At 35.7% G+C, this 24,194-nt stretch overlaps 1 protein-coding gene across 3 annotated transcripts in view; it reads left to right on the top strand.

Annotated features, from left to right (window-relative positions):
- The first annotated feature begins 549 nt into the window (after positions 1 to 549).
- DEUP1 (deuterosome assembly protein 1) overlaps positions 550 to 24,194 on the top strand; it is a 42,668-nt gene continuing 19,023 nt past the window's right edge. The window contains exons 1-7 of one of the 3 annotated variants that reach the window (XM_035328787.1): positions 550 to 690; positions 1,815 to 1,879; positions 9,234 to 9,405; positions 10,745 to 10,840; positions 15,642 to 15,776; positions 18,663 to 18,776; positions 21,279 to 21,491. In XM_035328787.1, the coding sequence (XP_035184678.1) occupies positions 652 to 690; positions 1,815 to 1,879; positions 9,234 to 9,405; positions 10,745 to 10,840; positions 15,642 to 15,776; positions 18,663 to 18,776; positions 21,279 to 21,491 (834 nt within the window). In that variant the 5' untranslated portion in view covers positions 550 to 651. Of the gene's footprint in view, positions 691 to 1,814; positions 1,880 to 9,233; positions 9,406 to 10,744; positions 10,841 to 15,641; positions 15,777 to 18,662; positions 18,777 to 21,278; positions 21,492 to 24,194 lie in introns of those variants that run through there. The other 2 variants (XM_035328795.1, XM_035328806.1) reach the window with 2 other exon arrangements.

Here is a 24,194-nt window from a genome sequence, read left to right as displayed (position 1 = left end):
CGCCCAAAGATGTAAAGGTGTCACCCAAACCTGCCCTGTTCACGTAATAAGCAGAGAAACCATTTGAGGCAAGCATAGTCAGGAAGAAATGGGTAGCGATCACTTCATGAAGTGGTAATAGCATATAAATAAATAAATAAATAAATAAATAAATAAATAAAGCTGCCTAGTGTTTTCCTAAATTAATTTTATTTTTACCCCCGAGCTGCCGCTGCCTGAGAAGGAACCCCCTCCAGCTGCCTTCAGCCCTGGCTGAGGTGCCCTGCGCTGACAGAAGCAACACCGGGGCGTCCCGGGGTCGGTCCCGCGAGGTCTCCCCGCTCCCTCTCCCCCTTGGCAGCCCTGTCACACCCCAGCCCGCTCTCAGCCACCCTCCCCTTCCCTCTCCGGTCCCCTCATGCCCCCCGCGGCACCCTCCCGGAGCCTGCCCGCCTCCCCTGCCCGCCGCTTCCCGCCCGTCCCCTCATGGCCGCCGCCCGCTTCCCCGCCTCGCCCCGCGGCCCCCGGCGTTGCCGCGGCGACTGGAGAAGCCGCCGGGCGCTGGCCGCAACCGCCGCGGGGCGCGGCGGGCGGGAGCTGGGGCGGGAGGGAAGGAGGGAGGGCAGGAGGGAGGCATGGGGGTGAGGGGCTGAGAGGGCGCACGCCTTGCTCATGGCGGGTGCGGAGGGAGCGGCGGGAGGAGCGCGGCAGGTAACGGGCAGGGAGGGGACGCGGGTGGGGGTCCGTCGGCGCCCGTCGCAGCGTGGCGTGGATCGCTCCCCGGTGCTGCCCCCGGTGCCTGGGACACCTCAGGTGTCCGTTCCCTCTGGAGCCAGTGCCCCTGTGCGTGTGTCACCTCGGGTGCTAGCCCCCATCAGAGCCACAAATGCCCCTGTGTCACCTCAGGTGTCCATCCCCTGTGGAGCCAAGGATGGCGATCCTGTGCCTGTGGCACTCAGGTACCAGTCCCTTGTGGAGTCGCTGTGCCTGTGTCACCTCAGGTGCCACACAGCAGTGTCCGCACACCTGTGCATGCAGGTATCCATCTCCTCGAGAGCCATGCTTTTTGCCCCCCATTGAATTAGGGATGCCTCATGGCACCCTCCCTCCTGTGCTTTGCCCTCACACACAGCCAACCATCACAGAATGGCCGAGGTTGGAAGGAACCTCTGGAGATCATCTGGTCCAACACCCCTGTCCATGCCCTACATCCCTGTCCCACCAGCCCCATGAACCTGTTCCAGGGTCAGGCTCAGCTTGATCTTTCCTTACTGCTAATGTATGTGAGTGCTCCATGGATCCGTGCTGCATTTGCCAGACAAAGGAGTAAATAGTTTGTGTGAGTCTAAAAGTGTGTTTGGGAACCATCATAGCCTGAGTATAGGTTAATTAGAGCATATGAAGATATGGAATTTGGCCTCCACTCCATGGCAGTGGAGAAAAGGCTGCTGACTGCACCCACGGATCTACAACAAATTTGCATTCATATATTCCTGAGCGTCTTAGTAAATCATTGACGTTATGAGACAGAGAATCATCCAAAACAAACTCTTCCGCATGGAAACCCAAGTTTATCCTCGAGCTAACACCACTTCTAGTATCTCACTGTTGCAGCAAGTGCAAAGGCTGCTGACGGAGAGCTGAGCTTACTCCAGAAGTTTTCATCCTCCCCATTCCAGGATGTAATGTAGAGCTACATTTCCCCGCTCCTGTTGTTTGCAATGGAAGAATTACAGGATTTGAAGGGAAAACACTGAACGATTCAGTATACACAACTTCACTATGCAAATGTGCGTGTGTAAGAATCTGAATTATTTGATTTGTTGTTTCAACAGGTCAAAAAGACTATCAATAACATGGAACAGTGCTTGGAAGTGTTTCAGGAACAAGCTCTTGCTAAGTAAGTAAAGAATATCTGAGAGTTGAATACATAACAGAATTGAATTTGTGGGTTTATTAAAGATGTAAAACAAAATATTAATGATATGAGAAGCAAACATTATTTTTCAATTTCTTTGGTTGCTTTCTCTGCAAACTGTGAAGAGGTTACTAATAACTAAGACAACATGGCTTATCACATTAATACCCCACTGACTGTATCATATTTATTTAATTTTTTAAAATCTGCATATCTAAACAAAAGAGAAACAATGAAACTATGCAGGGTTTTATTAAGATGTTAAGCAATTTTATTTTAAACATTTTTCAAAAGTTGTTGCTAGGCTACAGCAGTATAAACACAGTTCTTAAAACATTCTGAAGCCTTAAAAACAAGCCTATTAATTGTTAAAGCTATAGTCTTATTTTTCATATGTAATAACCAAAATTGATCTACCAAGTATGAAGTGCACTTTTCCTCACAACACAGTCAATTTTTTTTTTTACATAATCCAAATTTAATTGTTACAGTGTTTTAGTACAGCACAAACTATGGGGGAGATTTGAAAGAGGGCCTCATACCATCCAGCCTCTTCAAGGAACACAACGATATGAAGAGTATGTCCTGATATGATAAGCTGAATAGAATATTTATCTATTATAATTTATGAATAAACTTACTACCTCCTTTTCATATAAAATGGTTTCATATATCATTATTACCAAGAAGCAGCCCTAGGTCATATGGCACATATTGAGTGTAAAAGAACTTAAAATAATAGAGACACGCATATTCAACCAGACCTGGCCCAGGAAGGCTTTAATATGATTTGAAAGTGTGCTCTGTTGTACTGAAGAATAATATGTGCAGTTTTCATAATGGAACAGGAATAGCATGTAGCATTAAAATATGTTCTGAACAATGTGGCCCTTTTTTGCTTAGAGGGCCATTCTTTTTGTTAATTATATGATTGGTAAATACGGTAATTAAAAATTTGGATTAAAAAGATCAAAATATTGTTATTTAACAAATCAAAAGCTCATTTTAAGAGCTCCTACTGGCTTTAGTTGTAAATGAGACGTGAAATTTCAGGCCCTTGCAGATGGACCTTGAGTGATATGTCCTATCATAAAACAGGTATTCTAGATAGCTGTTCATTTCCATGACCAATGCAAAGAATCTGGAAGAATAGTTTAGGATACACATCTGATAATAGAAGAATAATGTTTCAGTCTGTGCTGACAGTATTGCAGAGATAATGCAGATAGCTTTAAAATTTGGAAAAAGAGCTGAATAATGGTGGCAGAAATCATGACAATTATCTGCCAACTGCAAGATTCCATAAATCACAAATTATCCATCCAAACATGTGTATGACTGCGTATGGCTGATAATTGTTAAATAAATTAGTTGTAGTTCATATACAGGGTAAAATATATTAGTGGAGTGCTATATCACAATCATTTTATATATTTATTATTTTTAAAGCAAATTTTAAGAAGGGAAAAGGAATTAATATTGGCTCTAGAAGCTGGGTTAAGGATCAAAACTAATCAATGTATTTTACTTAAGATGAAAATATTTGTTTACATTGTTCTGCATAAGTTTTGCATTTGTTTTTAGAAATATGGTCATACATATTTTTCTATTTGTCAGCAAACCTGAGAATAAGGGCGAAATGCATGAACTAGAGACTGAGAGCATGAACTAAGCATGTCTTGAAATTTCAGTTTCTAAATTCTAGTTTCTGAATTTTCTAAAGAGTATGGACAAGAATATTCTTTCTATGTCTATTAAGATACAATCATTTAAATTCAGGTCTATGCAGAACTGCAAATCAAAAGGTGGATAAATAGAGCTAGAAGGGTCTACCTAATGCAAAAATAACGTGTCATGAAAGACTAGATTGGGGAAAACTTTTTGTCTGGGTTTTGGGTTGTCCACATTTGGAAACATGCAGATTTTATATGCAGATAAAAAGTTATTAATGACCACAGCACATGAATCATCTCTATCTTCGCTAGCATAGAAATAAGACTAAAAGAAGGCTAAGAGTTTGTGTACATCACTTTAACAATGAGTTACTTTTACGTGTTTTGAACTGTGTCAAAATCAATGCAACAAAAAAAATACATGCCACTTGTTAAATAAAAGCCATCGCTTCCATGTGGGAAGGATGCATTTGATGTATACATTCAGCAGTGGGGGGATGCTGAATTCACATGGGTTCCCGTACTTCTTCAATTCATGGGAACACTTGTTCTTTGTGTGTGTTTGTTTATCCAATGGCATATTAAGCGAAAGATGCCAGAGTTTTCCACATTCTATATTCAGTGATCAAAAATTCTCATGATTCTCATACCATATGATTGGCCATATTCTGAGAGGGGTATAGTGAGCACTATTTTCAAAACACCAAAGGGATTAAAAATAGTTACAGCATCTCTTAGTACTTCTGTGGTGGTAGGTGGGAATAACAGCCACATACACCTTTATGCGGAACTATGTGTAATGCCACAGCCATGTTGCAGAGCACTTCTGGTAGTAGAACAGCTACAGTAATCTACAGGTTCAGGTACAGCTCTCCTGTTTTAGCCTAGAGGATCTAGGTAAAGAAGCAGACAAAGATGTGAAGGTGAAAATAGAAGGGTTGACAAGCTGTATCAGAAAGGATTTTCCAGTAAGAGCTCCCTTTTATATATTGGTGGTTCTAAGTTCAGAAAACATGCAAGAACTGTTGAGAGAAATTTGTCCTTGAAAGGTGCAGAACTGGCCTTGTGAGGGTTGATCTAAAAGGACAGATGAAACAACTCAAGAGGGCAAGTTGTCAGCCACAATGAATCTAGAATGGTAATCTAAAGATCCGGGATGGAGAGTGCATTTGCACTTGCACAGCAATGTTTTGATGATCCATATAAAACACAGTGAAGAAAATACGTTCTTCTGAAGGCTAAAATCAGATAGCTGAGTCACTGCTTATTGCTTACCAGCGTGTTTCCACCTGACAATACATGAGGGTGGAAAGGAACCAGTGCTTAAATAGCTATATCAAATGAAAGGTAGTCCTGATGCAGTACAGCTTCATCTTCTGTTTTTAAAATCCCATTTCATATTTCCGTTTCATAAATCAAAGTTTGCTGCATCATTAATGCAATTTTGAGATGAGTTTCAGGCATTTTGGGGATGTGGGGGGAACATTTTTGTCTTCTGATATGTACATCATGGTATACCGCTTGGCTTGCATTTTGGTAACTATTATTCTATGGTTGATAGAAAATGTTAAATTGTTAACAGTTTTAACATTAAAAGGCATTAAGATTTCTGTGTATTTATAAAACCTTTCCAAGCTTAACAGGTTTGCAGATTGAAGTTTCTGTAATAATTATCAAAACATGGCATATGCATCACTTAAGCGCCCAGAAAATATATTCAATAAACACGTTTCCATGTTAAGGAACTCTTTTTTTTTTTTTTTTTTACTGTATTGCAGTTAGAAGTTCAGCATGCAAGATATGATACATGGAATGTGGGGGGCGAGCACTTCACCCGAGCAGATCCTACAGACAGGGGACTTCAGTGTGTCTGCATGGGCACTGGGAGGGCAGAAAATTGGGGAGCTGGCTGAACAGCTAGGGTATGGAAGATTACCAGAAAAGAAAGGAAACATTTTCCACAGGGGCATTATTATCCATGGCATTTGTCAATTTGAACAAGGTTGTTAACTTGAAACAAATGCTGGTGTTTACCTGAGATGGTGGTATCAGGTGTCAAGTACAGGTGCTGTGTTCTTCAGCGATGTGCTGGCAGCACGCCCAGCAGCTGAAGTCTCACTGGCATCAGGGGTATTACGTCTGAGTGCATGGCTTGCTTTGTGCTTGATTAAGTGAAGTTCTGCTAAAATGGCATTCCTAGTTGCTTGGCACGTTCTTGGTTGCAATGTCCCCCCCAAAAATATGCCAGATTGTAACATACATGACACGAAACAGCATCCTCACTAATTTTGGATACTGAAATCCTCTTTGATACTCCCTAGGATTGAGCAGTTACAGGCACATTGCTGTGTGGTTTTCCATTAACCCTGTTGTACTTTGCTGCTACATTATGCAGATGGTGCACTTTCTTTTGTCTCTATGTGACCATCTTTATGGCAATTATATCATAAATAACCAATTTATTGTCAGAAGGAGAGGAAGAAGAGCTAGGAAATACTGAAGAATTAACAAAAGAAATAGCTAAGGTCAAGTTAGCAAACCATCGTGCCATAGAGGTATTAGAGTGACTGCAAACTGATATGTGATCATGAAGGCATTTGCCACACAGATGTATGTACCATCAGCAGTCGAGGGAATAGATAACTTTTAAAACTGGATACATTAAAGCACTATAACTGCTGACTATTACTATTAGTTTTTGGTTTTTTTTAGAACAGGTCAGTGAGACATTTTTGAGAGGAAAATAGAACATGGCAAAACTCAAAACAATGACACAACATTCTTCATTTATTTTAAATGAAGAGATGTCTATCAGAAGGCTAAATATATTATCATGAAAAGTAATAGGTTACAGTACATTTTCTAGGTTATTTTAGATTAACAAATTTATGAAAGAATACAATTGCTGGTTTAATCAACAGGAAATTCAATGTAGGCTAGTAGCCAAACCCCCCAAAAAAGTAGTAGGAGGCTTGAAAATCATGCAGCAGTATGAGGAAATTGAAATTACATTTAGATTAAACTTTAATTGTGCAATGAATAAGCATGGTGACAGATTAAAAAAAGAGGTGAAGAGAAAACAGCTGTACCACTGTTTACTAATTGCATAATCTATTGAGATAAGAGGGAGACGGTTGACACTGAAGAAACAGCACAATGTAAATTTATTTGTACTTTCATGTAGGTGTGGCAGTTTCATATTTCATGTAGATATGACAGACATGGGTTGGATACAGTAATCTCTAAATTGTTCTGGAGGGAAAATGTAGAAATTTTCACAATGATCAGATAATACCAGATAATAATGAGGATTTTAAGTGAGAAGTTTTTTTCATGATCAAGGTAAGATTGCAGTGACTAAAAATAACACATTTCAATACTTTCCAATATATGATAAAGATAAGATAAAGATAGGTATTCTAAAAAAAATAGTAGAGCTGTATATTGGGGCAATTTATGAATATAATCTCTTATTAAACCAAACAAAAATACTTTAAAGCAATTAATACTAGAACAGGAAACAAGAAAGGTATTAAAAAGTTGTAAGAAGAAGCAGGAAAGAAAGTTTATTAATTAACATGAGAAGGACATATGCAAATAACAGATGCCACTAAAGAAAATTGTGAGAAAAGTAGATGTTTACTTGCTGAAAGTGAAATGAAAGAAATGCTGGTCCTGAAAAGTGTAAAGATTCAATACAGCATTCCACTGGTTAAAAACAATCAGCAAAAGATTTTCCTTCACTCCAGTGAGATAAATGCTGCTTTTGGTACTTAGTATAAAAGTATCTCCATCCCACATCCTATGGGCTCTGAACACAATAAAAATGCTTAGAAGTTGTGGGATTTTCAAAGAAATACAAGGTTGATAAATATAATTTCATTTCAAGAAATGACAAGAAGTGAGCATTACAGTGGTGAGTAAGTCTGCCAAAGGCTTTTAGCAAAGTACTGTCTTAACTATTTCTGATCTGGTATCTCTATTTAAATAAACTGAGATCAAACTGAAGTTTTCAATGACTTACAAATAATAATTGTTGGTGATGTGTGATTACTCATAGCGATAGAGAATAATCTGATTATTTTTTTCCCATATAACTTGATGAAAATTAAGTTTTATAGGCACTTAATAGGCACTCAGACGTAGTTAAGGAATTTGTTCAACAGCTAAGTCTTCTACATAGCAGTCCAAAACCAGCCCTGAGTGTTAATGGAATAAAATTCCCCTGCTTGGGGGGAGGAATTTGGCAGGACTGTATGTGGTCTCCTTTCTCTTTTTCACAAACCCTGGAATCCTAGGTTAAATGGATAAGAATCAGTAAGCCAGAAAAATAAAATAGCTAGGAACATTTCAATAAACAAATGAATTATCTTGTGATTTTCTTTTTCCTAACTGGAGTATTTCACTGCAAGTTTTATAGATCCATGGGTTCTAGAAAAATTCTGACTTTTAATGAAATCATTGCAATTGTGCAATGCCAGCTATAAATTCACAGATTGAGGAAAACTCTCAGTTCAGAAAACAATTGAGCTTATTGGGCAATAGTCTCCAAAATACTTAGAGAAAAACATCTCATATACAGAGAAGAACTATATAATTTAGATGTAAAACAGTCATTTAAACACATAAAGTTTAGAGTACAGAAATAATTGTGCAATTTCTTGCATAAAAAGTATCCAGAATCAAATATTCTATAACGTGTATCTTTCATACTTCATTTTTTCTTATATTCATCATCAAATACAAAGTTTGAATTTATATGGAATAAAGAAAGCTTCATATTATTCAGATGCTTTTTATGTATCTGCTACATGGTATATGCCATCTGATTTAAACAGTTTGACACTGTCCAGTGTTTGATTTTGTAAGATAAATATGCTGTGCCTCCATAAGGGTAAGTTTAAGAGGGCAATTTTCACTGCTTTATGTTTCTGATATACCTGTATATTCTGTATATATTTTTTCTATATATATTTATATATATTAATGTAAGGGATGTATTCCAAATTTAACCTCAGAAGTTTGGAAAAATTCTACTGTTTGTGTCAAATCCAGGACATGGTCTCCCAAAGATAAGTTCATTTTCAAAATGTGCTCACTTCTGTGGTTCCTAGTACAATTAAACCTTACTAGTATTTATAGAAGTTGTCTTTTTATTTAAGTCCATTTTCCACAAAGAGATTGGGAAAACAGAGTGTAAAAGTAGAACTAGCAATCAAGAACAGTGGCTAGCTTTCAAGCCAATTGTTTAATAACTACCTCCAGCAAACTGCTTCCATCATTACTCTACCTTCAGTGGAAAGTGCTGTGCCCATGTACAACTTAATATTCAGATTGTCCTGCTATTGTCCTTTCAGCCTGGAAACTTTCTACTTAACTTATGCTCATTTGACAGCTCCTACCTGACAGAGTGAGAGGATATCAAACAGCCTTTAAGCTAGGCAAAAGATCCACAATGTACTAAATATTCTGATTTGGACTTCAGACAAATTTAAAATTTAGATTTTGAAGGCATCATTTAGCTTTTTCATTCCTTTCTGTCTGACGCTGAAAAATGATGATTTTCATCAGATGTAAAATCAAGTCTTAGCAATATAAATACAAATTTATTTTCTGCATTACTCTGTATTTGAAAAAATAAATCTATTTTTTATTATTACTAGAGCCTCTCCATGTGACACTCAACTTCAGGAGTTACTGCATCAAATTGACATCACAGTAAACAGCAAAAAAGTGGAATGGGAAAGGAAGATGAAAGCTTTGGAAGCAAAGATGGATATCCAGGATCAAGAACTAGCAAGAGCCCAAAGTAAACTGGATCAAAAAGGTCAAGAGGTATTTTAAAATGTCACATTCTATGAAGTATTTATTCTGAGAGGTAGTTAATAGTACGCTCAAAATGCTCTATAAGTAGGCTTGTTTGTTCTATCATGTAAAAATACCAAACACCCTTTAAAGGTCACTAATTACTCTTACTGTTTTGTTTTATAGTGTGTTTCTGTTCTGAAAAGTTTTTGTAAAAATGTCATTGAAAGTCCCGTGATTCTTCTATTTCCCTAAAGTCTAAATCAAATAGTTTAGTTGCAAAAAGATATTGTGATTTTTTTTCCCCTAAATGCCAGTACTTCTAGTTACATCAGAAATTTTAAAAGGAAATGTACACTTCAGAAGTTTGACAAAATTGTCTTTGTAATTCATGCTTACACTCCATTTTTATCATTTTACATTCTATACTGGCTAAACGTTAACTTTTTTATTAATAGTGGAGATTGGAATTATCACCACTTAGAATTGCTTATCAAACTGAAAACCCCAGCGTACCTGACATCATCTGTACTTCCCAGTCATGTCTGCTGAATATTCATTCAGAAATATTTGTGAATCCTAGCATGACATTCAGCTCTAGTTCAAGACGTCTGAAGTTAAGTGTTTACACATAGGTGTCCTCTTGTGAGCCAGTTGTCTAAACTGCCAGTGGGAGCCTTGAAAATGCTATCTCACTCCCTAATGAGCAATTACAGGAACTTGCCCTTTGTCATTGCAGTCAGAGGAGCCAAGAGAATAACTCAGCTAGCCAATCCTCAAAACATCAATTTATTTGCCCATGCACAGATGTTATCTGAAATATTTCAGCATATTCCAACTGGCTTCCAGCTGCCTCTCCAAAAAAACTTAGGTGTCGTGTGCTCTTTGTCATATTTCTCAGATCTTTGTGAAAATCTCAGATAATTCAAGGTAAGTCAAATAGCACTGTACTTAGGGAAATGAAATAGGTCTAAAATGTCTCCTGATAATTTGAACATAAGTAATTGAAAGTAATTTATATGATTATATAAACCATTCAAACAAAATTTTCACACTGGGACACAGCAGTCCATTTATGGGGTTGGTTCAGAAATGCTTTCATTAAAGGGTCTTGACAGACTTATACCGTATTATCATTAAATCATAATATAAGCATACAATGAGATTTTTTTCTGTAAAATCCCAGTCTTGATGTTGCTGCCATCTGGGTTTGTGGTGTCCAGATTTATTATTAAGTTACTGAATGGATACATATTTTTAATATTTACCTTTTATGCAACAATCCTTCAAAATTTCAAATGACTTTCAAAAATAATGTAGATTGGAACACTTCAGAAAAGGTAAAGGTGAATGCTTATTCTAACTGTAGGTGGGACTACTTCAGCAGAAACTGGAAAACTTACAGAAAAATAAGTATGAAATGGCTCAGAGTTATGAAAAGCAGCTTCATGCACTGAAATCTCAAGTAAGGAAAATGTCAGTTTCATTATTTTCTGATTGCATTATAAAAAAACTTATACATGCTTAATGGTATAGATTTTATGGATTTGGGAAAGATGAATTGTGTCATGCTAATAATGATGACTACAACAACTTCTGGCTCCGTTGTCATTATTGTACTGACATGTCCAAACTCTTTGGATGGATCTTGATGTGATTATGACCTCTGTTATGAAGACACGTATTAGATTTTCTGACTATGGGCTAATAACCTAAAACCTTGGTGAATTAATAGAACAGATAACTAGATTCATGCTAATAAGACTTGGATGCACATTAGGGATTTGAAGACTTAAACTGCTCTTGTCACATCTTTGCTATAGATCTTTTTCTGGGTTTAGTTTTCCTGGTTTACTGGGATTATTAAAGAGGCCTGATCATTTTCCATAAGGGAACATAGAATCAAAACTACAGTAACCTGGAATATTGTTACTGTGGATTTGTTTTGCCTTTATTTATTGGCTGTGCCTGTGCCTGTGTTTTTGTTCTTCATTATTTTCCACTTCAGTTACAAATTGAAATTCTTAGCAAGCTTGAGCCTATTCTGATTCTCAGATTTTAACAAGTTAATGTAAAAAAATCCTTTTTTTTTCCCTGCTATTTTACTGTTTCCTTCACTGAATTCTCCTACCAGACATTTAGTAATTATAATGGAAATTTTCCAGAAATTACACTTACCACAGAATTGTCTTAGATTGTTTAAACTGGAAATCATTATTTTTGTTTAGAGGTGAAAACACTTCTTGCCCATGATCCATCAAACCAGTAAATGTATAATTTACTTTAAAGATTGTGTTTTCTTTCATTTTTTTTTTCTTTTATGTGTGGAAACTGATTTGGCAAACAGTTCTGAGAGTAAGCAGAGAATGTTTTGGTTAATATCTAATTAACACTTCTAATCATTTGGGAAGGTGGCTAGAAACAAAAGCTGTTTTATAGTTTGCACATATTACAGAGAAAGAAACAATGTCTAACATGGTTGTTGAGAAGTTAAGCATTATACAATGAAAAATGGTGTGATGTTTTACTTATAAGTTGTACAGTGCCTTTAGCGGTACAAAACTGTCCCCAAAACTGTAGCAGATTGCTCTTTCCTTATCCTTTCACATTTTCTGCAAGATATTTCACTTCTTAGATTTTTTTATCTCATTCTAAAAATGCCTGCTTTTAAGTTACATGTTGTTGCTAAGATCTTCACTGTTCTTTATGAAATTTAAACTCTGGGTCATTTTCATAAAGCTTTTGACTTTGAAGTTGTTACTTACCCTGCACATCCTTCTCAGGAGCTAATCCAATTTGTTTTCTCTTTGTGTTTGTTTGTTGTTTTTTTTGTTTGTTTGATTGATTGTTTTAAAGAATGTGACGCTTTACCTTCAGGTTTCTCTCTGTGTACCTGGTTACACTTCGTGCCGAGATTCTCGTTTTCAGTTTCCAATCTGACCACCTAACCTTTCTTTGAGTGCCCAGATTGTTTCTCCTTTTGTCTTTATGCAAGAAGTATGGATTTCTGGCTTTTAAGAATATACATCACTTTACCAATCAATGTTGCCCACCACTTCCTTCTCTTTCAGTCATCCTATTTTATCAAAGGTTCTAGCACAGATGCCATTTGCATTTCATTTTCCAGTGCCTATTCCTGCTCTTTCACCAACCTTAGTTCTTCATGGGGTATCCATCCTGTACACAGTGACTGAAGAAGTAAACTGCAAGTGCTAAAGTTAGGAAACCTTCCTAGATTCTCTGTGAGATAAAAAGTTTACCTGTCAAACCAATTCCAAATGCTTATGCTAGGCAGTAGGACTGTTCCACTCCGCTGTTCCAGCTTTCACCAAATCTCCTTGTTAAGTTTCTTTCTTAAATAATAGTTCTGTGCAGTCTCTGCTATAGAATGACTTTAATGTCCCCAATTTTAGGCTGCACAAACTCATCTAAAATATTGAGCTCCACTGAAAATATTAATATTTGCACTGTGTTCTTTGTCTCCTTTCTTTTGGTTATCTTCACTTGAAAGTTATACCTCCTTCTACACTGTATATTTTTAAGAGCTACAATTTAATTTTGCGCATATGCCATGTTACTGCTTACTCACTAGCATTGTGCTTTCTGTGCAGATGTTTTCTTAGAATCCCTCCAATTTTTGTTCCTTCCTAATCTTAATAGAAATGGTAAGGATTGCTTTTTCTAGCTCTAAGAAACTTAAGGCCATTCAGAACAAATTTCTCCATGATAACACTCCTTCTGTGGACCTCAGTGCTTTTTACCCTTGATAATTATGAAAGCAGCTGTTAAATGAGTAACATTCCCACAGAATTCATTATGTGCTTGCCAAATGCAGTAAAACCTTTATTTTTTTTCCTATTAGGGAAATAATTCCTGCTATGTAATCTGAAACTCTTAGGCCACACTGTTGCACTCATCCAAATATACAGCATTTTGTCATAATTAAAAAAGCAAAAATTTTAGGGGTTTCTCTCTCTTACTTTCTTCTCTCTCTTTTTTTTTTTTCTTGCTATAGAGATACTTAGTAGTCATTCATGCTTTGAAAATGCCAGAAAACCTTTAGCAAAAGAAAAAGAATCCATTCTTGCTCTAAGTACTTTAACAACTAAGTTCATTTAAAAATTAAATGTCTAAGTTTGAGCTACCTCAGAATCGATGGAAGGAATTGGACACCCCTAGAATATAATGCATTTCAGTGTCTGATGAGAATTTAAGATAGCTGAAATGCCTAAGCATTTTGAGATAGTTCTTTCTAATTCAGAGTAGCTCAGGCTTGGATGTCTAGCTTTCAGAAATCTGAACTTAGATGAATCCCACCCTAGAAGTCACTAAAACTCACTCCTTCTCCGCCCCCCAAATGGGAGGATTCTTGGCTTTTAGTCTAGTTTCTAGTCAGGATAACATTCAGACTATAATCTTTCTTAACTATCCACATTTCATTAAGTTAATCAAATATGAAAACTCATTTTTTCTCATTTTGTGTGTTCCATTTTAGATTGATTTGCTGAACTGTTGTCCTGAAATGAAGTCCTACATTTCCTAGCCTTTGTAGCATGACCAGTCTAGTACTGGTCTTCATGTGGGTTTGCCCTTCCCCAGGCAGTTTCCATATGCCATCGTATATTCAAGAGCAAAACTCCTGTTAGTTGAAAACATACCTTTCTTTCAAAAGCAATGAATTCCATGTTATATGAGCTTGCATAATCTGACACATTTTAAATCTCACCCTTTTTTCCATCTCACCTGTGTTCCCTGGAAAGGTCCATTTCAAATATAGGCAGCATCTCTGCAAGACTTTTAATTTAATTAAAAGGTGAGCTTTCAGCTCTGTAAGTCCATGTTACAAAATTTCTATTCAGAAATTCCAAGTTGGTCAGATCTATTCCTGGATCTCACCATTTCATGACACTTCCTAGTTTATGACTGTCTACCTGCTGGTCATCTTTTCAATTCTTATCACTATTCCCTATTACAGGTTCCTCAAATTATCTCAAATATCTCTAGGAGGTTTCCAGATGATTTCTTAACTCCCATTTCTGTTCTCTGTATTTTCTGGACCTTTCTGGCCTTCTGTGCAGAACTCAATTACTCATTCATTGGTTCAATAGGATTCCATTTCAGTTTTCTTATTTTTTCCCCTTTGGGAGTAATTTCTCTTCCAGACAGTAGTTCACCTTAAAGCAGAACAAAAATATGAAGTTTTATGGATTTTGTTTGATTAGGCAAAAAGAAATAATTCATGTTAGAGTCAGAATTTTTTAAGTGAAGCCCTAATTATTACCAAGAATGTAAACTGTCATATATAACCTGAATTTAAAAGAACCAAAAAACAAGAGACATGAGCAGTATTCGTAGTTGTAAGCTTCTTTTCTAGTCAACATTCTTTACAAAGTTCTTCCACGTAGCTTTCCTCAAGATCATATACTTAGTGTTTCCTTTGATAATGTCCTTGGGTTTCTTTTTTTTCCAAAACCAGATATACATATCTTTGAGCAACCTGATGTGGTGTTAGGTGTCCCTGCCCATGGAAGGGGGGTTGCAATTAGATGGTCTTTAAGGTCCCTTCCAACCCAAGCCATTCTATGATTCTATGATCTCTACTAGACAATGGCATTCTCTATTATATCAAACCTATAAACATCCACTACCCCCCTTGTTTGTGTAGTGCAGCAAACTGTTCAGAGTGGCCATTTTTCTGAAGAGGCTGGTGCTTCTGCTGGTACCTTGCCTCTGACTCTGATGCCATGCTTTCATGGTAAGATCAATAGGCAGAACAATATTTAGGGTCCAATTCTCATAGACAATCTTTGGTGCTTCCTGATTCTGGAAGAAAACAATCATCCTATCCATAACATTTCAACATTTTTTGCAATAGAAGAGAAAAATGCAAGTTTAAAATATATTAGTGATAATCCTTCATTCGGGTTAGTGAAGCACCCTTTAAAAATGTCAACACAAGATGGCAGTAAACAAGTGTAAAACTTTTCATATAAACAGGAGAGGACATGACACTATGGATAATAGTGCCATAAAAAGCTTTAGCAGGAGTAAGTATCTGTCAGACGAACCTATCTGAACAGTTAACATTTATGTGAGATCTTAGTCTTGTTCAGCTAAGAAATTAATTTTATTAATTGATTCTTTGTTGTACCGATTAAATATTTAATTTGTTGAAGCTGCAGTTGGCAATTCTAATATAAAGAATACCTTGCCCACGTGGTCAGCCTTTACAGATTCTGCATGTTCACTTCTGCTTTCATTTTTAGTTTTCAAAGCTGACACATAATTATGAAAAGCTACAGTTACATCAGTTAAAACAAAAAAATCTTCAAAGTAGAGGAAAATGTGAGGAAAGCCTAGAGACACCATCTGAACTGAGTAACTTAAACAAGAAATTGGAGGTAAGAATGCTTTGTCATTATATTCTACTTTTAATATCCCTTTGGAATTAATCTGTTGATTTCAGTCAAAACTTTGAATTTGTGCTTATTCTACAAAAATTATAAATTTTTCTTCGACTGGCAAGAAAAGGTGCATAGTTTGATATCCAGGTTTTGTTCCTTCACTCAAGTTTTAGTAATGTTTTAGTAGGTTTATGAGTTAATAGACATAATTTGCTTCATAAATGTATCTACAGATAAAATTTACTTCCTTCCTGATTACTATATTTAAACTGAATAATACCATCCATTGAGGCATGAGAGCTTTTTCATAAGCAGGATATTGTCACATGATACCTACTGTTAATTTAGGTTTGTAGACTTCAGGAGAACTTTGTGTAGGGCTAGATAGAAAAAAGGATTTAGGATTGAAAAACTGCTTGTTATATCTTGTCAGCACCTATGTGCCTGAGGCAGTCCACAGCCTCGGTCTCACATTTGATTTCCCTAGGTCACACATTAGGAAGCATAAGGCACTTAAAAATACAGTCCACAGAATCCAATATACTGAGTGGGGGACTAGATAATATGTGATGCTGAGAATAGGATTCAGTTATATTCCCTATCCATCCAGACACAGAAGGGATTTTAGCTGAGTTATTCTTGGATACCAGAAGATGCTGATCTCTGATCAGTATTCCCAGCCTTGACTTGTCATATTTTGAGGTTACTTTGTGATCTGTGGAATAATCAAATATTTACTGGGCCAATAGGAGAATTAGCTAGCGTAGAGAAAAGCATGTATAGACTGTGCCTCTATATGGTGGCTTCTCCTTAAATACTCATAGGTACATTTGCTGGCTCAGAAACTTGGATCCAGTCTCACCTCTGATAACTGAGCAATCTAATCTTTAGCTGTACTAATTTTCCTTTCTTCTTCCTTACTTATCCAATATATTTTCTAATATCCTATGCAAAGTGAAACATCTAAAGGAGGAATTCCAGAGCCTGATGAAAAATAATATATAGTTTATTATGTAGAAAAATAACCTGGGAATACTCTGGTTCAGATTCTGTTTGGAGAGATTTTGGAAGATTTTTAAACCGAGTCTTCCCCATATGAGGAGAAGAATCTAACCACTAGTCTCATGTAGCATAGAAGAATCAGGAAAAAATATCTCTGGCTCTCCTTTGCAGAGAGCATGATGAAGTACTGTGTGTTTCAAGCGTTTACCACGCTGTGTCCTGCAGGGAAAGTAAGCAGAGGAAGCTGGTGGAAACTAAGCGTGAGCTAGTTACTTAGCCGTTAAGCATTGTGAAGACTTAGAAGCTTATGATTTAAATTTATGTAAATTTATGCTTTAGATAGCTTAAATACTTAGAGAACTTCTCAATCAAAAAATTAAGATCTAATAGATTTTAAGTACTTTCATAATACTTAAGCTGCAATTAAGCAGGATTTTAGGATCTATATTTTGAACTTGCCTATCTTCTCAGTTACGCTGAAGGATATAGGACACATAAATGTTGATGTGTCTTCCACATGGAAGAGTCCTTGTCATCAGAAAATCTGCTAGGCCTTGGACTTCAGCATAGCTGCCAACACGTGCTACTACAAGAATAATAAATGGGTTATACATCCATTGTTGACTAAATATATCGCTACTGTGAAACTGTCTGATCCAGCTAATTGGAGAATGACCTTATTCAAGATGAAAATGCAAAAATAATGTAACACAATGCTATCATGTGATTAATTATGTGGCATGAAGAATGAGTGCTTGGAATATATACAGAAAATTCTAGTATTCAGGAAATAATTACTGTGTTGAAAATCTACTAAGCTCAGCAGTACTTTAGTAAGGCCTTGAATCTGTAGTCCTCGTTTAGTAGTCTGAAAGTCCTTTTATATCATGTTGTGCTAAAAGGGGAAGATTTTAGATGGTTTAAAATACCAAAGCAGATATTAGGAAAGCTAAGACTTGTATTAATGTATGTTAGAAAGCATTTGATTTAATTTCACTTGCAAAGAAATTCTTATTTTTTTTAAATTCAAGGAATATGCCAATTTAGGCATAATTATAAAAACTCATCTACCTTTTTGGGACCAACAGTTCCACTGTGAAAAAGGAAATTTTTATAAAAGCTTATTAAACAGTATACTTTTATTCTGGCAGTTCTTCATGCAAACAAAAAGAGCAACAACTTTAGTAATTCTGGAGTTCTACTTATTTGGTAGGATACTGCCTTTAAAGACAAGTCATGAACATACGAGGTCTGATATGATATAAAAGGAAATTCAAATAGAGTGTAAATAGGAATATAAATAGAAATACAAGACCTGATATACTAGAATTTGTTAAACAAGTTTTTATTTAAACTACGTGAACTGTGGTGAAAAATTCAGAACCTGAAGCAGCAATTGAAAAGAGAGCAAGAAGTAAAATGTATTCACTGTAGCTGCTGCCCCCCTTGTTCAAGAAAAAGTGCCAAAAAGAAGGCACTCAATGCATTTGTCTGAATATTAAGGGTTTGATCTCTGCTTTACTCTAAACTCACAGGAACTACCCTCCAATAAAATTGGTCGTTAATAGTCATAACTCTAAGTTCTACCCTAATTTTAAGTGACTTGAAATATTTTATCATTTCTATTGAATGATTATATTTACCACTCAAATTTTTCAGATTAACAGCCCTTAAGGCAAATCTTTCTGGTGAGGGTGGCTGGCGGCTGGATGGCTTTTTCACACAATTGTTCTTTTTATCTTCTTTCCGAAATTATGGAAAGACTATGTATTAACTATAAACTGTATTTTTCTTAGAACATTACAAATTACAAAATTATTTAGATTAAGGAAAAGAAGTAATTATCCCTCTATTCAGTAACTTTGTTTTGCTGTCTTACAGGAATTTAAAGCAAAATCAAGAGAATGGGATAAGAAAGGGACAATCTGCCAAAATCATCTCATTTATTTAGATGCTCAGCAAAAATTGTTGTCTGAGAAATGTAATTTATTTCAGGTAAAATAAGAAGCTTTAGAAGGAAGATGAGAACTAAATGAGCTGTTAGTTCAGCTAGTATTATTTTAACTTCTTTTTAAAAATTTAAACAGTACTAAGCGTACAGTGAGTATCAAAAATTAATTTGGATACATTGTTTTAAGCAAGGCAAATCCATACTGGAAGATCTATTGAGTCATACAGTTATTTTTATTTTTCTCATTTAATGTGAATAAATATCATGATGAAAATTAGAATATTTCTGATAAAGATAACTGCAAAATGCAATGCACATTCCTTTTTACTTTTTCAAGTATACTGTGGGCATGCTTTTATCTTCTATGTTATTTATTAATATACAGTTAATTGCACTGACAAGTTATTGATCAGTATCTTACAAAGTAAGCAGTACATGCTACTACTATGTTGGCTGAAATATAAATTTCCCTCAAATCTAAGGTATCCCTCACACTTTTTGAAGATCATAAATAAACAGTATAATTTATACAGAAATTTGAATTCCTATGTACTGCTCCAAAATCACACTTGGAAATGTTTGTTGGATCACTTATCCCTTTTTGATCATATTTTTTGGCTTTCAAGTTACCATGGCTGGCTTTATGATCCTTTTTGACTTGCCAATTTGCAAGTCAAAATTTTTATTTTGACTTTAATATATAATAATGACTTTATGACTTTAATGACTTTTTGACTTTTTTTTTATGACTTAATGACTTTTTGACTTTAAAATAATAATAATAATTTATTATTATTATTATTATTTTTGCACTGCCTATTGATCTAGCATATTCTTATTTTTTTAATTCCTTCCATTCCAGAATAAAATATTGATTTTATGGTTTCTTGATAACATCTCCTGCTCTGAAAAAAAATCAAGAAATGACTAAAAAAATAATGGGTCTACAAGACAGCTCAATAATGAAGTACAGGGAAGCCAATTACGTTGCTGACTGGTAATCCTCTTTTCCACTGGGACTAAGCTCATTGGATCTTAATCTAGTGAAACACTTTCTTAATGATTCAATGAGACTCTTTACCCATATTCAGCATTTCCAAGGATGACAGTTATGTTTCATTTACAGATGCTGAAAACACTGTATTGCAATTATTGAACTTTCATACGAATGTGTGAAAAAAGGCAAGGTTTTGACTAGACAAATCTACTGACTGATATATGTGGAGGTGATTATATAATTAGACAAGTCAAAATAGTTTGCACAAGATGATCACATCTTTCTTTCGAGGCTCACATGACTGTCATCAGTGAATTTTCTTTGAAGATAGCTTTTGTTGTAACTGCAACATCACACTGGGTAGTTTATTAATTACAAAGCTGATGGAGTGTTTCAAAAGCATTAATTTGTCCTGTGTTTCTGCCCCCAAATGCTTTTCTGTGAGGTCATGGAGACTTACACTTTTTTTCACAGGATGCTTTGACATTATGGTTCGTCAAACTCCCTAATTTAGATTTCCAGGGCCCTTAATTTATTTTCTGTATAAATCAAACTTACCTGCCAATTTCTTTAGGCTTTTTATTTAATATGCAGCCAGTAGCCACTTCTACTTATGTGTTCAGCCAACAAAAATTATGACAGCATAGTGAAATCAAGAGTCTAAAGAATGCTTTTTGCAGTCCCAAATGCAGTATTTGTAGCACAACTACTTATGTTTAATGTAAGTTTTCTTGCTCAACTTGATCTCTGCACATGATATATGTTTTGTAGGTTTTATTTTGTTGTCATTTTTCAGCTATTCCTCAGTCTTCTGAAAGATTACTGCTACTGTGTCCCAGTAGGAGGATCTGTGTGGATTTTTTAAACAGTTACTATAGGTATTTTGGTTCTTCACAATGCCCGTGAATTCACAAATACCACCAATACCAATTTTCTAAAGTTTTGGTTTTAGGACTCTTTAATTAGTACAAGAAACTGAATGGAGTGTCTGACTGCTTCCAGAGATGCTGAACGCGCAAATGATTTTGCCACAAGATTAATGATAATGATATCAAAGAAGTACAGTTACTGTAGTAACTGAGCTGTTTATACATAAACTATGTAATACTAGCTTCTAGTCAAAGGTTAATACCAATCCTGAGGCACATACACACAACTCCTACTGAGCTAATTGTATCAAAGAGCAACATTTCTCCCCCCAAAAATTTATAGTTAACTGCTTTGAGTTAGGTCATCGTAATCACCCTTTTACATTTAGGGCTAATATTAAGTGCTAGGAAAAAACACAACATAGGAGAAAAATCCTTGAAAAAGTCTGCAACCTTGTAAGTTTCTGAAACATTCTCACTGAAGGTAAGGAACTTGAGGCTCAAGGAAGATAATCTCCTTTTGAGAAGTAATGCAAACTGTTGTAATGATGCCATCTTTTCTAAAAAAAAACCTGGTGAAGAAGATGAAAATAGCTTCATGATTTTAGTATTAATTGTTTGACCATAACAATGTAGATGTAATTATTTAATTTCATTAAAAGGGTTCTATTGTTTTATAGAAGCAGACCAAGAGTTATCAATTCCATATAAGCAATAAGAAGCAGAATCAAGAAGATGTAATTACGTATGGCCATCCTGCAGGTGAAAAGGATGAGTTAATTACTGAAAAGCTAAAGGCAGCTGTGAATGAAATAGCAATATACAGGAACAGACTACAAGAGGAAAATGTGAAACTCCAGGAGGATCTAAAAATGTTCCAAAACCAGTGCCAGGTAATGCTACTCTTTCTTTTCTATAACTACAGTAGTATAAATGCTGGAGCATTAATTACTTAGAAGTATACTTTCAAAGGTGGTACTGGGATGCCTATATAAACGATCTGTACATACATCGTATATCATTTTTTTTGCAGGAGCACAGAATGAGCTGTGAACAATAAATTTTTATTGAGTAATACATGAAAGCAAAAATGTTTGATATATACTAGCACACTTTATTCATATCTGTTTATCTTGGTTTTTATACCTTTCCTACCCCTGTAGCATACGGAGAGTGAATTGTTTAATTCACTTGGTTCCTTGTATAAATATTACTTCTATAAAATTTCTTTATCTGGTTACCTCTTTTTGTACAAACTGTCCTATGCCTACTAAATATTTATATTCAAAAGTCTCTGCTATACTTTATTGTTGTAAGAATATTTTTCAGTGCAATGAATTTCTAAGTTGCCAGCCATGCGAAGACCCATCAGTTTTTATCTTATCTCTAGTTTAGTGTGTTTTTTTTCCTACTGATATATGAAGACAGCTATTTGTGCCTCTTCTTTTGTTCATAATCTATGAATTCTGACAAGACTGAGATAATACAAGATCTCTTCAGACTTTTTTATTAGTGAAGTTTGAAATGGATCTGGAATAAGATTCTCATTTCTATATTTTTCTGGTAACATACCCCTGCTTATTTATTTAAGCACTTCAATATTCAGTAATATAGAGAGAACTATAGCGACTTTAACTCTTTCTCTTGAAAGATAATCCATTTCTCTTAAGAGACAGCCTTGCTGAGTTTTAACTTCAGTTGCAATATACTTTACAGTAATTAACATATACATGGTGGAGATTATTTTCAGATGTTGTCAGAACAACCAAGTTTTGCACACATTATGTTTATACATTTAATTCATGTTAGTTCACTGAGTTATTTGCTTGCATGCAAGTTATCAGTATGCAAGCAAAAAAAAAAAAAATCTGAGGCCTGTTTAAAAGGTTCCAATTAACAGTAGCAGGATTAGGACGTATTTAGAGTGGAACAAAACATGGAGAATGAAGCAGGGGGGTAGATGTTGTAGAGTACATGGCATCATGCTGTAGACTTCTTTAAGAAAATCTTAATGCAAGAGGGTTTTTGGAATTTGTGAACAGAATGTGAAGAGTTTTAACTGGAAATGAAAGCTAGATACATGTAACACTATAGGCTAAAGAGCAGAAAGCTACAGAATAACTGCGGTGTTCTTGTGAGATAACTGCTGTGTTAGTGAGAAAAGCTGCATTTGCCAACATCTGCAGAAGGGGACGTTGATGTAAAGTTGATATATGGTGAAAATAATGTCAGTATGAGCTAAGTGCTAACAGCTACAAGAAAATATTTTTTTAGGAATGTCTGTATGAGAAAGAAGGAAGTACAGGGCCTGTCGTCAGCCAGAAGGAGTAAGCAGGTTTGCGTGAAGGAATGCTGGGTGGAGGATGAGGATAGCTGGACCTGATGTGGATCAAAGAGGGGGGAGTAGATGGGCATCTTGGTGGGGAGAAGACTGGTTGCAATGCCTCACATCTTCTATGCCTGCAACTATTTCATTTGTGCTTGTACATGTTTCTCTCATGCTATTGATTATCAAGAACAAAGTGATAAAGTGAACTGTACGGAAGACCAGTTTGCTGGCTCTGCAGAAAATACAAACTAAAGAAGATTCCAACTGAGACTGCAGGGTCTTTCTTTACTGCATGAATTGTCTGACAAACTTGATTGCAGCCATGCATGAGAGGCAGCTTGAGAATATCACACAAAATTCTCATAAAGTCTGCATTAAGTCAGTGGACACTAATTTATGTAGAAATATAGCATATGATTGTATTAAAAAGGTTGAACAGTGTTGAGTTCAATTAGAACAGCAGCTGATCTCAAAAGTTTTGAGACTTTCTTTTGATACCAAACATGGCAATCTAGTTAAAGCAAAACGTTCACAGAGGAAAAGAGAACATTTGGTAAATTTTTCAACTTGAAACAGTCTCTGAAAACATAATATTTCATTGGATATTTTCTAAACAAAACCTTATTTTTTTCTGGTTCAAAATTAATTTTCATTTTGGTATTTTAGCTAAATGCAATAGATATTTCTGAAAATAATAAGTGGTACATATCTAATTGATTTTTTGAAGTGATATGTGAAACTCTTGACCTGAAATTCTGTTTCAATTATTATTGCTGCTACTGCTGTGGCTGCTGTTATTCCTGGTACTATTGTAATTCATAGAAGAAAATACAATTTATATAAATATGCGTGTTGACTGCAGCCTGCCACAGATGATTCAACTTTCACCACACAGTTGTGCAGCATTTTCCTTATCCACCACATAATCAAATCAGAGGTGTACACACATGCACCCTAAAAATTAATATATTATAAACTAATTGTGGCTATCTCTTGAATGTTAAAGTCATTAAGATGATCATAAGGAAGTTTCTGCAGAGAATTTTAACAACTTATTACACTTTATTTCACTAGAATATGGCCACACTTCTATTTCTGAGTTTAAAAAGCTCTCTCAGCCTTAATTTAACTAAAGATATGATGACTGAATCTGTATTTCCAGCAAAAAAGCCTCATATCTGTCTTCGGCAGCCCTTTCAGCCACAGGAAAACCACAGGCTTCTTGGAAGGAAGGTCATTCTAATATGAGGCTCTAAGGGAAATAAAC

Source organism: Oxyura jamaicensis, chromosome 1 (genome assembly GCF_011077185.1).
Source record: "Oxyura jamaicensis isolate SHBP4307 breed ruddy duck chromosome 1, BPBGC_Ojam_1.0, whole genome shotgun sequence".
Lineage (NCBI taxonomy): Eukaryota > Metazoa > Chordata > Aves > Anseriformes > Anatidae > Oxyura > Oxyura jamaicensis.
The sequence above is the reverse complement of the archived record's forward strand: the minus strand, read 5'-3'. Positions and strand labels throughout refer to the sequence as shown.